This window comes from Amblyraja radiata, chromosome 41 (assembly GCF_010909765.2).
Source record: "Amblyraja radiata isolate CabotCenter1 chromosome 41, sAmbRad1.1.pri, whole genome shotgun sequence".
Taxonomy (NCBI): domain Eukaryota; kingdom Metazoa; phylum Chordata; class Chondrichthyes; order Rajiformes; family Rajidae; genus Amblyraja; species Amblyraja radiata.
In genome coordinates this window covers 8,575,312-8,593,624 of record NC_045996.1, presented here as the reverse complement: position 1 = coordinate 8,593,624, position 18,313 = coordinate 8,575,312, and the positions used below count along the sequence as shown (strand labels likewise).

At 41.5% G+C, this 18,313-nt stretch overlaps 1 protein-coding gene across 2 annotated transcripts in view; it reads left to right on the top strand.

The window, feature by feature from the left end:
• The window catches only part of timm50 (translocase of inner mitochondrial membrane 50), a 107,210-nt gene that overhangs the window by 39,976 nt on the left and 48,921 nt on the right, over positions 1-18,313 (top strand). For both annotated transcript variants that reach the window (XM_033014516.1, XM_033014517.1), the window contains one exon: positions 10,074-10,095. In XM_033014516.1, the coding sequence (XP_032870407.1) occupies positions 10,074-10,095 (22 nt within the window). The remainder of the gene's footprint in view (positions 1-10,073; positions 10,096-18,313) is intronic.

Sequence of the window (18,313 nt, the reverse complement as noted above, 5' to 3'; positions counted from 1 at the left end):
AATAGGCAATGTTTCGGGCCGAAACCCTTCATCAGACTTCGTTTCGGCCAGATTGCCTATTTCCTTCGCTCCACAGATGCTCCCACACCCGCTGAGTTTCTCCAGCACTTTTGTCTACCTTCGATTTTCCAGCATTTGCAGTTCCTTCTTAAACACATCTGCTGTTTCCTATATTTGCTTCTCTTGAATGCTTGTACATATTTGTGGAGAGATAATCACACTTAATTGTTTCAACGATATCTCTTCACTGAAATGTATGCTGACTAGGAAGTAAAATAAGGCTATATTGAAATTTTGAATTAGAATATTGAATATCCTAGGCCTTTGAAATTGTCTGAATTGAGCAAATTTAGATTTGAATATGTACATCAACATGTCCTAGAGTCATAGTCCTAGAGCAATACAGGCCCTTCGGCCCAACTCGCCCACACCGGCCAACAATGTCCCAACCGCTAGTTGGCAGCCTTTTGATCAAAATACATTATCGATATAATAGAAAATATAATGTTACACTAATGATTTGCTTTCATGTCATCAGTCTACTTATGATCCCTTGATTCTTGATTATGCATTTTTCACAATTGCGAATAATTCACAATTAGACACAATAAACAGAAATTGGATAGAAGTGATTTGGATCAATGAATCACGAGCTTACTTCCTCTGTTTGTCATTTACTCTGATCCCCACCATCCCTTTTGTACCTAAGCTTGATTTAAGCACTGACCAATGTCTCTTAACAATGATCTGTGAGAGTGTCGTTCTTAATGACTTGCAAAGGTTCCTTTGTACACGGTGCATTTTATAGTTTAGCTGAAGTTTTACAGTGTGAGAATCTTCACATTGTGAGTCTCCCTGGGAAACTTCTTGATTCTGCAGTCTCATCCCCACACATTGAATACGAAGAGTTGAAGAGCAAGTGTATATGGTGTTGAAGCACACTTCTTGCAAGGTAATGTGAACACATCCCACTACTTTGAACCTGCATTTGTTGATCTATAAAGGATCTCTTTTAAGATCAGCAACAAAGCTACATGTACGTGGAGCTATGAAAGTTAACTTCTTTTGAAGACCATTTGTAGGTTTCAGGATTTTATATCTCTGAAGTAATATTCGCATTTCCCGAGCCCACAGTTATTTCTTTGCTGGTTCTTTCCAAGCAAGGTTCCTCCATTGTCTTATGTAAGCATGCAGGTTTTGTGTGAGCATTGTTGGTGGTTGATGGTTGGTAGTTGGCATCAATCGGTTCTGTTTTCACCCAGCCTTCATGTACTTCATCACTTTCCAGCACTGATCACTGGATAAGCACAGGCAAAGAATCCTGACTCCATGTCCGTTCCCTCTTCCTTGGGCTTTAATATCCAGTCTGGTTGTAGGTCCAAGGCACTGATTCCTGCACGTGAAATACTTTTCCATCACACATTTGTAAAGTGCACTCATCATTATGGTCGAGTGTGAATTTCTTTTGCTTCTTCTTTTGCACCCCCGCCACGAGAGTTTTGAATATCTACGCAAAGTGTGTTAGCTGACACAAGCCTCCATTTGACACATTAAGCTCCCCACATTAAAAACAAAAGGAATGCTTCTTCAAGTAAGTGCTAAGTACCTTTCATCACAGTCTTACCACTAGCTACAAGGTGGGAACTTGTGTTCCCACAAACCCAGTGTTAAGTTCCCAGACTCAGTGGCAAATTATTTTACAGGTAGTTTTAGATACTGCTGCTCTTGGAGTGACTGATCCAACATCACTGAGACACATTCAATATTATAATTGGTTCCCCACAAGCAAAAATCAATGGGTGGAAACTTGCCTTTGTGATTATTGTGGAAGAAAACCAATGGTGAGTTCCTCACTGCGGTTCAGCACATTGTTGACTTCTGTGTCCATGCATTGCAGAGTAGAAATCAGGAATCTAACCTCCAGCTCTGCTGCTCAAATGCTGTGTACATGGCTCAGCACTTGTGCCGTGCTGTGCTGGAACTTACCTCGAAGCTCATGAGTTTCGAGCCAACGTGACAATGACACAAAAGTTGAAGCTCATTTATACAAGCAAGGCAATAAAACGTTTTATGACAACCTGGTTCATATAAATTGCATCTTTATGAAATCATGAGTTTAAATGAATTACTTAATAAATCGTGGATTTGTGATCAGGTTTTTTTTCTTGGTCGCACGTTATAGTGGTGACTCAAAAAGTTAAAATCAAGAATAAATCTTTTGAATGGTCTATAGTGCTACTCAAATTGAAAATATTGCAATATACCTATGAATGATGTCTGAAGAAGGGTCTCAACCCAAAACATCACCCATTCCTTCTCTCCAGAGATGCTGCCTGTCCTGTTGAGTTACTCCAGCATTTTGTGTCTATCTTTGCAATATACCACATCTATCTGGCAATGTAAAATGCTGCATCTGACACCCTGTTGCATTTGTGAAAATTATGTTCACATTTTGAGATGGAATATCTGTCAATTGAAACCTTTTGTAAATATGGTATGATACGGGTTGCTGTGCAAGGGAAAATATCTAAAACTATCTGTAAAATAATTTGCCACCCGAGTCTGGGAACTTAACACTGGGTTTGTGGGAACACAAATTCCCACCTTGTGGCTAGTGGTGAGACTGTGATGAAAGGTACTTAGCACTTACTTGAAGAAGCATTCCCTTTGTTTTTAATGTGGGGAGCTTAATGTGTCAAATGGAGGCTTGTGTCAGCTAACACACTTTACGTAGATATTCAAAAAACTTGTGGTGGGGCGGTAGGTGCATTCAAATTTTTCATCCCGCCTCTATTTTGTCATGTTCTAATATCCATGGGTAGATTTCCTACATTATGGCTATGTTTTGGATATATTCAGCGATTGAGTCTGGGTGGAAAGGTCCAACAATTCAATATCCTTGGGTGAAGAACAGAAATGTTTCCTTTAAACATTTATGATACTATCCTTTTGTAATATCAACCTTGTTTTTCTACCAGTTTGTTAATTAACCAAGAGAATAATTCAGTTGCTTTTAAGTACAAATATCAACACTATTTTCATTTAGGTTAGACAAAAACAGCTGCATATTTTACATGGTACACAAAAATGCTGGAGAAACTCAGCGGGTGCAGCAGCATCTATGGAGCAAGGTTTCTCCAGCATTTTTGTGTACCTTCGATTTTCCAGCATCTGCAGTTCCTTCTTGAACACTGTATATGTTACATACTTACCCGACCAAATTATTTATTTTCTTTTAATATCTCTCAGCATCTTAAAAAGTAGAACAAATTGAATTTAAAATTCTGCTTTAGTCCACATCAGCAAAGTGATAACAGTGAAAATCAAAAAAACTAGATATGCTGGAAATGTGAGATAAAATCAGAAAGTGCTGGAAATACCCAACAGGTCAGGATGCAAATGATGCTGCCTGACTTACTGACTGTTTACAGGGAACGTGATAGAAGAGGTTTGTCAACTTTGCCACAATGTGGCGCTTACCAATAACATATTGTGGGTGATAATTCCAAAAATTCACAATCATACAAGAGCAGTAAATAATGGAACAGCATCTCATATTTCGCTTGGGCAGCCTATAGCCCAGTGGTATAAATATTGATTTCTCTCATTTCAGGTAGCCCCGGCATTCCCTCTCTCTCTATCCCACCCCCACCCAAGTCACACTAGCTTCTCATTTTCACCCTACAAATAGCTTACTATGGCCTGTTTCCTTTATCATAATTACTTTTTTTGGCATATCTTTCATTCATTATTCTTTATCTCTCTACATCATCATCTATATCTCTTGTTTGTACCTTAATTGGTACATGTGACAATTAAATTGAATCTTGAATCCCTAACCAGTCTGAAGAAGGATCTCGACCCGAAACGTCACCCATTTCTTTCTTCTAATCCAAACATCCAATCCCCAAAAGAGCACACAGTTGGGACACGAACACGCATTCTCACCCTGATGAATTTCCAGGAATTATTACATTTATTTTGGCAGTGATTGAACATGGATTCGTGTTTTCTGAGAGTTTTAACCACAGCAATTGTCATTCTATCTCATTGGCTGGAATGATTAAGGAAAGTTCAACAATGCATCTGTGCTGAATTAAAGATGAAAATTGCTGTGAAGAATTGTTGCCAAAATGGTTCAACACACTCACTTTTGGGAAAGCACTTTCAGGCTATTAGTGCCCTAATTCCACTCTATGCATGGAACAGCATCTCAATCATTTATCTGCATCTGGCAATGAGATGAATGCTGCTGCATTTTTGATAATTACACCACCTCAATCACATGATAGTTATTTGTTTCTTGATTTAGAAAATGACACCATTTGCAATCAATAGAAGCAGTTGGAGGCAATATGGTGGTTCAAACTCTTTTTGCTGTTCGGCTAAATCTTACATTGGTTCCATTTTCCAACCACACCCGCAACTTTCCTGCCATATCCCCACATGCATTCATTCCCTTAATTTCCTCAAAGATCTTTACATCTGTCTGAAATGTAAGTTATGATTTTCCAGGTAATAATTGAGTAAGCACGTCTCTAGAGTAGAGAATTTCAACATCTTGCATCCAGGAAATAAATCATCACATCTCATTCCTAACTGGCTAACTTCATATCTAGATAATATGACAGTTCCAGACTTGCCAGCTGGGGATAAATACCACAGTTTCTACCTTGTTAATCTTCAGAATTTTTGCATGTTTCAATGGGACCATGACAAAAATAACAGGCTATTTCTTCTTAATTCTCATAAGACTAAAGCCTGATTCTGGTAAATAGTTACCTGCATTTAAGGAAAGTATGTTTTTTTTATTGAAGAACAAAACTATACACAACGTTCCTGATGTAGTCTTACTAATTCGGGTCGAGACTCATTCAGTCTGAAGAAGGGTCTCGACCCGAAACGTCATCTATTCCTTCTATTCAGAGATGCTGTCTGTCCCGCTGAGTTACTCCAGCATTTAGTGTCTATCTTCAGTCCCAACCTCTATACCTCTATAGTCAATATCCTGACTGTTGAAGGCCAGCGTTCCAAAAGCCACTTACGATACGATATGATGCGATGAATCTTTATTCATCCCCGGAGGGAAATTGGTCTGCCGGCAGTCACAACACACAAGGTACACAAAAACTTGACATTAAAAGTGAAAACAAAAAGAAGAAGACAAGCGACTGTTGTCTGGCTGCAGTGTACACAGCGCCTTCACCGGAACAAATGAACAAACAAACAAACAACACAGACTTATCCCCTGGGCAGAGGATTCTAAACTAGATTGCCCCCCCTTCCCCCCCCCCCCCCCCCCCCCACACAGGATCCCCCTTTGTTCTCCCACCGTCCCTCACGGTGATCCCCTAATGCCAGGTCCCCCATTGTTCTTCATGGCGGTCCCCCCTACGCCGGGTCCCCATTGTCTTACCCACCCCCCCCCATGCTCAGCGACCACGAGGCCCCACCGCCACCGAGGCCCAGGTAGGCGGCGAGGCTCCCGCTGCCGCCGAGGCTCCCACCGCCACCACCGCTGAGGCTCCTTTGGCCCAGACAGACATCGCCGCCTGGCTTCTCCGTAGCCTCCTGGATGTCCTGTGGAGCGAGTCGGGCTTACCCGGGCGCGTCCCGGTCTTCGGTCGTCATTCTGGTCGTCGGCGGCGCGGTTCTTTGGCGGGTAGATCGGGCCAGCGTGGCTCCCTGGAACACTTCACCACCTGTGACACCACTTTCACGGATCTATGATTTGTTCTCTTCGGCCCGTCTGCTACTATTCACCTTCAAGGCCCTACTCTGATTTAACTTCCCAAAATGCAGCATGTCACAAAATCTGAACTCAGCCCATTTGCTAAGCGGATTCTGCTGTAATTTTTGATAAACATCTTCACCAATTATGATAGCATCTATTTTAGTGTCATCTGCCATCTTACTAATCACGCCTTGTGCATGCTCATCTAAATCGTTGATGTAGATGTCAAACATCAATGGACCGAGCACTAAGGCACATCACTAGTCACCGGCCTCCATTCTGAAAACTGACATTGCTCCGCTACCCTCTGCTTCTTTCTGTGAAACCAATTCTGTATCCAGTTAGCTAGCTCTCCATGGATGCCATGCTATCTAGCCTTCTGGAGCAGCTGCCATGCAGAACTGTATCAAGGCTTTGCTGATGAAAATAACGTCCATGTACGTGCCCTCATCAACCTCTTGGTTACTCCTTAAAAAAATTCATAGCAATGTTCAATGGTACTTTAATGCCACATGTACTGAGGTACAGTGAAATTCATTTTTGCTACAGTCAGTACAAGTATTACTATCGCCAAGCATATCTTATGTACAGTACAAGTGTATCGAAATGGTACACTGAGACAGATGTCAGTGTATAGACATACTACACTGAGACAGATGACAAGAGTTGCCAGATTTGGGATTTGGCACCATTTTCAAGTCCCAGTTGTAGTATAGCACAGCAAGTAATAGTAAAGCAGGCTATATTATTAATAACTAAACCTACCTGAACAATAAAATCTTTCTGAACAAATTTAAATCTTGACACATTTGCTGATCAAACAATGGTTCAAACAGTATTAACATTTTGTGAGTCAAAATCTTCCCAAGACTTGTGTTTTGACATAAGAACAAAAAACGCTGCAAACATTCAAAACAGTCAACATCTCTGGAAAGAGAAACAGTTATTATTTCCGATCCAGCACCTCTCATTAGAACTGGGTAATTACCTTTTTCTAGATTACTGTGGGGAATTCAACCTAGATGTCCACTGATGGCAACAGGACTTGCGTAAGTATGCTTGGATTACTTCTCTAATGACCTGGTGCAATGTTGCTGCTTGCTTTCAGCATTTCATTCTCTCATAACTACATCTATTTATTGAGTTTAGTTTAGAGATACAACATGGAAACGGGCCCCTCGGCCCACCGAGTCCACGCCAACCAGCAATCCCCACACATTAAAACTATCCTACTAATACGAGAGGACAATTTACAATTACACCAAAGGAATTAACCTACAAACCTGTATGCCTTTGGAGTGTAAGTAAGTACGTTTTTTGGCCAAGTATTCACATACAAGGAATTTGCCTTGGTGCTCCGCCCACAAGTAACAACATGACATACAGCAACAGTTACGAATGACTCAGAAAACACTAAACATTAATAATAATAAAACATTAATGATAAAACACCATTGATCGAGCATGTGAACCAACAAAATACCAACCAACAAAAGAGTGTGGGAGTAAACCAGAGAAAGCCCACGCAGGTCACAGGGTGAACGTACAAACTCCGTACAGATAGCACCCAGAGTCAGGATCGAACCAGGGTCTCTGATGCTGTAAGGCAGGAAATGTACCGCTGCGCCGCTGTGCATTTCTCACCAGTTGGTCACGTGAATAAATGTTTTCATTAATGTATTAGTCAAAAACCAGTGTCATCTCAGAACAAGTTAGGGGAGATAGACCAGTGAATAATGCTACTGATCACCTTCAAGAAAGAAGGACCTGTATTTTTGTTGTGCTTTTCAAAGCATCCCGAAAACATACAGACAAGGAGTCATTTTGAATTGTTGACACTGTTCTGATGTAGGTATGATGACTAATTTGCTTGCAATCCCAATCTCAGTAATGAGATTGTAAGCAATTTTAATGATGTTAGTTAAGAGATTCATTTTGGACAGTTTATTTGAGGTAACTTTGAGCTCTTTAACTAGCCTTATGGAATCCGTATTGTTGTCAGCGAAAAGATTTGTGAATACTTTTTCCTGCGGCTATACAGATCTGATAAGGTTTATCATCTGTTCAGTCTGAAGAAGGGTTTCGGCCCGAAACGTCACCTATTTCCTTTGCTCCATAGATGCTGCTGCACCCGCTGAGTTTCTCCAGCATTTTTGTGTACCTAAGGTTTATCATCTGATGTGCAGCAGTCTGTCAGCCTAGAATTTGTGCTTGTTTGACCTAAACAAACTCCTATCTCCAAAGCAAGAGTATTATCTATTTAACTACAGTGGACACCTTTACTGTCTATATCAGTGATGGGGTAGCCAGTAGCTGGTGAAGTTCTCCATTTGAAACCTAAAAGATGAACTTGTCCTGCCAGCTAACATCGTCTTGGCTGTGTTTCCTCAACTCTGTTTTCATGACCGAGCCCTTTGATCTTCTAATAGTCCAAAATCTTGTTCAAAAATTGTGGATTGATTCAACGACCAGAGCCATTTTAGGTTTGAGAATTCCAAACATTTGCAAACCTGTGACTGAAGAGATTTCTTTCATCTCAGTTTTGACTCATTTATTTCTACTCTCTTTGTAACTGTCCACCAATTAGTCTACGATTCACACCAGTAAAATCTCCTGAACCCGTCATCTCTAATCTTTAGATAGACACAAAAAGCTGTAGTAACTCAGCAGGACAGGCAGCATCTCTGGAGAGAAGGAATGGGTGACGTTTCGGGTCGAGACTCTTCTTCAGTCTGAAGTCTCGATCTGAAACGTTATCCATTCCTTCTCTCCAGAGATGCTGCCTGTCCCACTGAGTTACTCCAGCATTTTGTGTCTATCTAAAAATTAGAGATCATGGATTTGGGAACATTTTATGGATGACGTTTCGAGTCGAAACGCTTCTTCAGACTGAAGAAGGGTCTCGACCCGAAACGTCACCCATTCCTTCTCTCCAGAGATGCTGCTTGTCCTGCTGAGGTACTCCAGCATTTTGTGTCTATCTAAAGATTAGAGATCACGGGTTTAGGAGAGTTTTATGGATGACGTTTCGGGTCGAGACACTTCTTCAGACTGAAGAAGGGTCTCGACCCGAAACGTCACCCATTCCTTCTCTCCAGAGCTACTGCTTGTCCCGCTGAGTTACTCCAGCATTTTGTGTCTATCTTTGATTTAAACCAGCATCTGCAATTCTTTCCTACACATCTCTAATCTTTATCTTTACTGAATAAATGCTTTCAAAAAACGCTAAGGATATTACACCCATGGCCCTTTATCTACCCCGCTGACCAAATCTTTATAAATATTAGCAGATTTACCAAACACCATTCCCTTGCGTAAGCCTGCACTGACTATGACTTTTTTTTTAGTTGCCTCACCACTATAGATTTGAGCATTTTCCTGCTACATATTGCTCCCCATTTTGTCTATTATAAGAGTTCCATTTGTTGTCTTTTAATTCACAGGTTTAAAAATCCAATGGGTTGCAGGGAATGAAAACTAATGTTTCACTATTTTTGCAACACTTCGTATGTCAAGTCAGTTATTCACTCTGGGAGGGCCATGATTTCCCATATTTCTGATATTTCTCTATTCTGGGATGAGGACTTGTGAAGTTTTTTTCTAATCATTTTACTGTTATCTAACTGCCTAAATCATTTTTTATCTCTGCCTGTGAGGTACTAACTTTTCTTGATCATGACTACTTTTAGTGTTCGGCTTTTAACATACAGTACAGCTGCTGATGGTTTGATGACTGCCTAACACATGAAGCATGCAAACCAGAAGGAGCTGTTTAATTCTAGAGCGTGCTGCAATAATAGCTGATTTTATCCACTGCTATAGATGGATCATTACAATTGGTCCGTGGCTTGAGGGAGGTACTGATAAAATCAGCTCCTGCTCTTGCCCCCTAATTGTTATTCGGTGTTTGCTCCTGTTTCGCCGGTGGGTGAAGGCAGGATTGAGCTTGGCAATCATGCCCACAAATAGCCCGTGGGCAGTCAATGTTTAAAACAAAGAACATCCACTTGTATGAGTAGCTTGTAAACCCAGCGAGAGCCAAAGCCTTTAGGATAGAATGGGTTTAGGGAATAAATATGTGGATTGACTTCTACTGCCTGCTGCTAATAAAATCTCGGCCTAGCAGCAGACCTGACTTCAGCTACAGTGTGGGTGTTGACTGTGATTTGGGGACCAGCTGCTTCGCCAACCATTGACAGATGTATTTGAATATTCATATGTTTGGAGATTAATTTCTATCTTAATTGGGAGAATGGGATTGTGGTGTAGCGTGCTCTCAACCTGCTGATAAACAGCCTGCATCAACTGATCACTTTTTTTCCTCTTTCTCTCTCCGCAGATTCCAGATGAATTTGATAATGGTGAGTAAAATCAATTTGGAATTGTTTGCACTACTCGCTATTGGCGGGTGGAAGCAAGTTTTCTCAGTGGCACAATCTGGACAAAATGGCCTCTATTATTTAATAAATACTCAAAATGTTATTTCTGATCACAGATGGTCCTCTATATTGAAGTGGGATTTATGTACGATAGAAATTGGGTCTCCTTCTGTGCTGCATTTAAAATTCTAAACTTTTCAAAATGAACAGTTTGCAGGACATAGCTACATCCGAGGAATATCAAGTAAAAAGTGCTTTGTGAGCTTGGGAGAGAATGTGGCCATATGTCTGAACCTTCTGAAGTTTGTAGTCGGCAGGGCTGTACTCTGCTTATCGCCAACTTGGACAATTTAACATTTTTATCTAGCCAATTAATCAAGCCAATTAACCTACAAACCTGTAGTGTGGGAGGAAACCGAAGATCTCGGAGAAAACCCACGCAGATCACGGGGAGAACGTACAAACCCCATACGGACAGCACCCGTAGTCGGGATCGAACCCGGGTCTCTGGCACTGCATTTTGCTGTAAGGCAGCAACTCTACCGCTGTGCCACCGTGACTGCCCGGTGAAGTTTCTGTTCCCTGTAACTTTATAGATATTATTCCCAATGTGGCAGACCACTTCAATGCTGCTCTTAGTGTGACAGTGTGACCTTCAGCGCCATGGGGACCAACCAATCTTTCCATGTGTCGCATTTGTATTGAGAACTAAACTTTCAAAGTTGTTGGTAGGCATGGCTTCAGAGGACAACATTGTACATAACAGAGCTTACCGAACTGCAATTGAACTTTTGAAGTTGTAGTTCCCTCTGAGAAAGCTGGATTAGTTATGCGATGGTGTAGTCAAATTTAATACAGAAGCATGTTATCCCTGATATTAACTGACCGATAGCATTAGCTTTAGCTCCCATACGCTGAAGGGAAATATGAAGAGGGTTCACATTCTTTATCACTATGCACAAATTCTGCGTATTTGTTTATTAATTTGTGGGATGTGGAGTTTACAGGCAATGCATTCCTAATTGATCGTGAGAAGGGTAGTGAAGATATTACCACAATGTTTTGAAATTCTAGGATGCAACCCAGCTGAAATATGTGGTGATATATTTCGAAGCCAAATTGCATGGGGGCCTGCAAACAGTAGCAATCCAAATGCCTACTGTTTTTGCTCTTGGTTGTAGTGGTTACATCCGCAATTGATGTGATTAGAGTAGCCTTAATGAGTAACTGCAGTGCATCATTGATGGAGTGAATGTGATGGATGGGATACCAACTAGGCAGTCTGTTGTTGAGCTTCTTGAATCTTATTGGAGTTGCAGTCCTTCAGGCAAGTGGATAATATTCCATTACACTTGTGACATGAATATTGTAAAGGCTTTGTGAAAAGTTTGTATATTATTCATCTGCTTTTGCAGCCACAGTAGTTTCAGTTAAATTTTCTTTCAGTAGAGATCATCCCAGTACAATGAGAAACTAAGCAATAGAAATATTGTAAAATGTCAAGGAGAGCATATAGATTTTTTCTTGTTGGGAGATGCTCTTTGACTGGTATTTGCATGGTGCAAATCTTGTATAGTTGGACATTGGATAATTCTAATGAAGACTACATTAGCTTGGCTGTGTAGGTCTATCTACATCAAATACAATGTAATGTTTATTTTCAAAGCATGCTTGCCAAATAAGTTATTTTGCCAGAACACTAGATCATATTCATTGGGCATCTGAGATGTCCTCTTCCTTTAGTGTATCTGAGATGTCCTCTTTCATTATTAAACATGGGTTTCCCCCTTCTGTCCCCTTACCCGTGTGTCCTCTGTGTCAATAAGTTCTGCTCTAGGTCCCTCTCCCCCTTCGATGGAATTCCCATGGTCCTCGCCTTTCAAGCAGCTGCCACAACCAAAACATCATACTCCCATGTTGCAGACACTTCCAACGGGATACAACCACAAGTCACATCTTCCCATCTACACCCCTTTCCGCCTTCTGCAGAGACTGCCCCCTGCACAACTCCCTGGTTCACTCGTCCCTTCCCACCCAAGCCAACCACTCCCCAGTTGCTTTCCCCTGCAACCGCAGGAGATGTAACACCTGTCCCTATACCTACCCCCTTGCCTCCATCCAGGGACACCCAGCAGTCGTTCTTCCAGCATTGCTTATTGATATCGTTTCTCCATTTACGATGAAATATATCATTCAGCATAATTGCTACCAAAATTGTTGTTGGATTTATTAGTGGATTTACTTGAGGTTTTGTTTGGCAAGAAACAAATGTGCAATAATAATTCAGGGGGACTCCTTATCTGGACTTAAATAGGGAATTGAGGTTGGCACTGAGCTGGTCGAAACCTTCCAATAGTCCGCTGCCCTCAATTCCCCAATACATGCCGGGTGTGTTATTGCAATTCAATTATTTTTAGCTGATTTGAACTGCTTCATTTCCCTGCTCTTCCACTGACTGAGCCTCAGGGCTGTCGTGGGAAATACTTAATTGCTGTTAAGTGTGGAAAGGATTGATTGGTTCACTAGCAATTTCGCCAAACACTACTCCCGCTGCCAACCTCACCCCCAGACTTCGCCTCACTCCCGTGTCTCTATTCCAGCTTTCTCCCCCCACTCCCGTGTCTCTATTCCAGCTTTCTCCCTCCACTCCAGCAGTCGGAAGAAGACTCCCAACCCTCCTCTGATGCTGCCTGACCTGCTTCCAGCATTTTGCTTTTTCCCCATCTCAGCTATGTGTCGCAATTTGTAAACGTTTAATTGTGGTTATTAGTTATGCTCAAAATTCAGAGAATTTATGTCCCGTCATTTTTTAAATACCGATTGAACATGACTTTTTTTCCACATTTTATGTTGACATTTTCATTTCAACAATGTAATAAACTTGGCTCATAGAATTGAGTGATCTGTCAGATTAATTGCTTTTAGTTTCACCTGCCTAAAAGTGAAACTGAAAGATTTTGTATTATGAAATATGCCAATCTTCAGAGAGTGGATAAAGAACAGGAAAGGGTAGGATATGTTACCCTTGTGTAAGTCGGGGAGTGCCTGTACCCTTAGAATCATAGTCATATAGCACAGAAACAGGCCCTTCTATACTAATCTCATTTATGCCGTGACAATTTAAATGCTTATTGAAAAGGATCTTACATTTTGTTAGAGTATCTGTCTCCCATCACCCACTCAAGCCGTTCCTTTCAGATTCCAAGCATCCTCAAGATGAAAAATTCTTCTTCGGATTTTGTCTGAACATTTTGCTCTTTAGACTAACCCTATGCCTTTGAGTTTTAGCCATTTACTTGTCCAAACCTGTCTAAATGTATAGTCTTCAAATGGATCTGTAGCAAGGTGAGGCAACTGAAGTTACTTGGTGCAAGGAGAGTAGGTGCATGGGCTGCTGGACACGAGAGAGTCACTCACAATTATTATGGATGAACTGTTGTGGTTACTTGGCTCTTTAGCTTAGCCCATGAGGGCAGTCCCTTCATTGCCCTCAGAGAAGGACTGCTCTATATGTGTGCTCTGCACATGTACTATAGTAAAGCGGTCCAATTAAAAAATTTGGAAATGAAAAGCTACCTATTAATTTAGGAATCTGGCAAGGCTGCTCACTTCTCTATCTAGTTTATGTCCAGTGCCGATCCAAAAGGATGGCCTTCAGTGGGTAATAATGCCAGGCCAGGAACTCAGGTCAAATATACTTTGATGTTAATGAGTTTTACTTGCACCCATTTTCGGACTGTAGATAGGTCAGACTAGCATCTGCAGCAAGATGGGCCTCTGGCCAAGTCAACCACAGCAAGAGTGAGGTCATATTCTTTGGTAATTGGCTCAACAAACCTTCTGTTCCCTTTATTGTCAGATCCAACATCCTAAAGGTGCTGGGAATCTTGTTCTGAGGAGCTAGAGCTTGGAACAAAAATGGTCTGGTAAACAGCCAAGGTGAACTAGAAATTGGGAATTATGGAGCGCGGCTTCTTCTCGATTGCAAGACTCTGGCCATCAGGTGCAAGGTGGTCTTTATGTTGCTGGGTGCGGTGCAGGTGTGGTCCAAACCCATTCCTATGCTCAGCAATCATCTTCATCTGGAGATCTAGAATGGATCATATCTGTCGGATTGTGATGTACAAGTCTCTAGAGAAAGGGGAAAACCTACCCAACATCATCTTTACTCTGAGGTACACAAAAATGCTGGAGAAACTCAGCGGGTGCAGCAGCATCTATGGAGCGAAGGAAATAGGCAACGTTTCGGGCCAAAACCCTTCTTCAGACTTTACTCTGATGGCCACGTTTGATTGTGACTACACAAAGCTGTGCATAGGGCCCTCAGCATGCAACCAGCAAGTGTCATAGTATGCTGAGGTTCCACCTGCCATTGATTGAACAAATGGGACTAGTTTAGATGGGGCATTTTGATCAGCATAGACAAGTTGAGCCAAAAGCCCTGTTTCCATGCTGTATGACTGACTCAAAGGGTGGGACTGGTCTTGTTACTGTGCACTGTTCCATTCAATCGCACCTTTGGGCACTACCTGCCCTTGATAGAATGTTTCTGTAAACAAACGTGTTTGACCCCAAGTCCATCAGGGTGTGGTCAGCGCAGAATGTTCTGCAAGCCTAAAGGGAAATGGAGATGGTGGATCGCGTGGAATGGTACCCGAAGCACTTTGTCAAAGTAGTATGGCATAACGCCTCATCGCCAGAACTCAGGAATAAACACAAAGACCTTGGCTGACAGTGGGAGAGACCTTCCCATATTATTCCTGCAGTCAGGCCTCAATCCCACCACACATGAAATGATCGCCTACCTCAATCTGGACTGTGCGTTTGCCAGAACGAACGAGGGAAGGATGCAGAGGTCCTTGTGCTCCCAAGGATGCACATTGAGACAAATATCAATTGCTGCTTTGGTGTGCATGAAATGTCTTCATCTTGCAATATAATTTGCACGCAAGTAAATGCTGCTGACTGGTACATTCCAAGATGCTGGAAGAGCTGCCAAGGGTTGCACCGAAGTCCGTACACCATTAAATGATAATAGAACGAATGTAGAGAAAGACGAGCCTTGGTTATATTTACTATGTATCTAGAAAATGTATATATTTTTTTTAATTCACCTATTCCTTTATCTTGTATGTGTTGATCGAACTGGCCCTCAAATACATCAAGTTGAGCAACTGGGTTACTGATTTGTGACTCTGAATTTAGAGTGCCTTTGCTCTTTAACATTACTAGCCTTTCCCCCAAATCAAAATATAGTTATTAAACAAATATGTAACCAATCTAACACTCTGGTTGATTAAGTTTTAGTCAATTTTCACTACGTTCCACCATCTTATCAACTTTTCAATTTTCCTTATTTAAAAGTTGTCTGCCAGTGTCGACACATCTTTATATCTACATGTCAAAGTCGTTCATGCACGCTGTAATGGAAGAGATATAGCAAAGTCTTGTGGGATAGTTTATCATTTCCTCGCACTCTGAGAACCTGCACTAACTCTCCTCTGTTTCCTGCCTTCACACCGAGCTTTAATCCAATTTGCAACCCTTTCCCTTAAAATTTCACATCTCTTATTCCTCAACAGTCTCCTCTGTGATAATTTGTCATGGGTCTTCTAAGAGTTTGTGTATGCTGCATCTGCTGCATTTACTCACCATGTTCATCGCCACCTGAAAGAACTTGGCTTGTTAAGCACGATCTTGCTGTCTGAAATCGGTGGACTTTTTTTAAACTTACAGCAATTTTCTGTTCAATTACAAATTCCAGAATTTGATATAATTAATATCAAACCAACCAGTTTGTAAAGTGTGTTTCCTCTTCATGAATATGAGTATTTTATATTGAGTGCTCCGGTGTCCTCTGCGAAAATTCTCAATCAAATATTTAAATATCATTTAAAGTGCCTCTACTATCAATTCTCTTGCAGTGCTTGGATATATCGTGTCAGGTTTCAGCACTTTGTAGGAGCTTCTGGCACACATCTTGTATGCAATGGTTTAGAAAAGCATTTGTACGGAAAGGAACTACTGATGCTGGTATACACCAAATATATTCACAAAGTGCTGGAGTAACTCAGCAGGCCAGGCAGCATCTTTGGAGCACAAGGGTGGGTGACGTTTCAGGTCAGGACCCTTCTTCAGTCCGAATTGTCACCCATCCTTTTTCTCCAGAGATGCTACAACCCACTTCTTCTTCTTTCGTGTGGCGAGCACAGCAAAAAGTTGTTGGACAACTTGTTCTATTTGATCTTCCGTTTGTGCACGTTGAGTTGATTGCATTAGTCGAAACAGGGCGGACCACGTGAAGGTTGCAATCTTCCACTCCTACTTAACCCACTGAGTTACTCCAGCACTTTGTGTCTATCTTCGGAAACCCATTTCATTAGCTGGAAGGGGTTTTGGATACAGAAGTTGGTAAAGGCTTTAAATAAATGAAGGTCTTTAAATTAACAAACTTTCCAAATATTTTATTTCTGAAAAACCTATTTTAGTTATTAATCAATTACTAGTTTACCAATGGCCATTATTCCTTTTTCTATACTTCCTTAAAGGTGGCATCACAGGTGATAGATAGGGTGGTCAAAAAGGCTTTTGGCTCATTGGCTTTCATCAGTCAGAGTATTGTGTATAGAAGTTGGGAGGTCATGTTGCAGTTATACAAGATAGTGGTGAGGTTGTAATTAGAGTATTGTGTTCAGTTCTGGGCAGCGTGTTATAGGAAAGATGTTGTCAAGCTGGAAAGGGTACAGAGAAAAATTATGTGGATGTTGCCAGGACCCGAGGGGCTGAGCTATAGGGAGAGGTTGAGCAGGCTGGGACTCTATTCCTTGGAGCACAGGAGGATGAGGGGTAATCTTATGGAGGTGTATAAAATTATGAGAGGCATAGATCGGGTAGACGCACAGTCTCCTGCCCAGAGTATAGGGGTATCTAGAACCAGAGGACATAGGTTTAAGTTGAAGGGTCAATGATTTAATAGGAATCTGAAGGGAAAACTTTTCACACGAAGGGTGGTGGGTGTATGGAACGAACTGCCAGTTGAGGCAGGGACTATTGCAATGTTTAAGAAACTAATAGACAGGTACATGATTAGGAAAGGTTTAGAGGTGATATGGGCCAAAGGGAGGCAGGTGGGACTCGTTGGTTGGCATGGGCAAGATGGGCCGAAGGGCGTGTTTCCTTGCTGTATTACTCTATGACTCTAAAGGCATTTGTGTAGAAAGGAAATGCAGATGCTGGTACAAACTGAAGATAGACACAAAGTACTGGAGTAACTCAGCACGTCAGGCAGCAGCTCTACCAGCTGCTCAAATTTCTAAAAGTTAACTTGCAAAAATAGCAAACCTGTTAGAAAGGGGAATTGTATGTTGACCTTTAATGGAGGATTTGAGTACTTGAAACCATTTGACTGCAATTATATAGGCGTCTGGTGAGGCTCTATGGCGACATTCATGTGTAGGTTCAGATCTTTCACCTATGGAAGGATGTACTTGGAATGGGAGGGAGAACATTGAGGGCTCACTTGAGTAATTCCTGGGAGTGTGAGTTTGTTCTATGAGGAATGATGGGACTAAAGTCTTGAATTTAGAAGCATGAGAAATGATTTCATTCAAACATAACAAGATTTTTAAGGGACTTCACAAAGTATGTCCATGAATAATATTTCCCCTAATGGTGGTAAATAGAACCTGGGCCACAACATCAGAATAGGGGTTTACCAATCAGAGGTGAGGAGAAATTTATTTATCCACCAGGAGGGTTCTGGACCCTTATTCACGGAATATTTTTAAGAAAACGACCGTTGGATTAGTTTAGTTTATAGATATGGCGTGGAAATAGGCCCTTCAGCCCACCGTGTCCGCACCGACCTGCGATCCCTATACATTAACAATACCCTACACACATGAGGGACAATTTTACATTTACACCAAGCCAATGAACCTACAAACCTGCACGTCTTTGGAGTGTGAGAGAAAACCGAAGATCTTGGAGAAAACCCACGCAGGTCACGGGGAGAACGTACAAACTCCGTACAGACACCACCCGTAGTCAGGATTTTGGATATTAACAGAATGAAGCAATATGAGTTTAATGAAAGAAAGTGAGACGAAGAAAAAGGATCGGCATGATTGTATTGAATGCCAGAGCAGGCATGAGGGCACGAATGGTTGCTACTGCTGTTTTATTTCTTGTGTCTTATGCC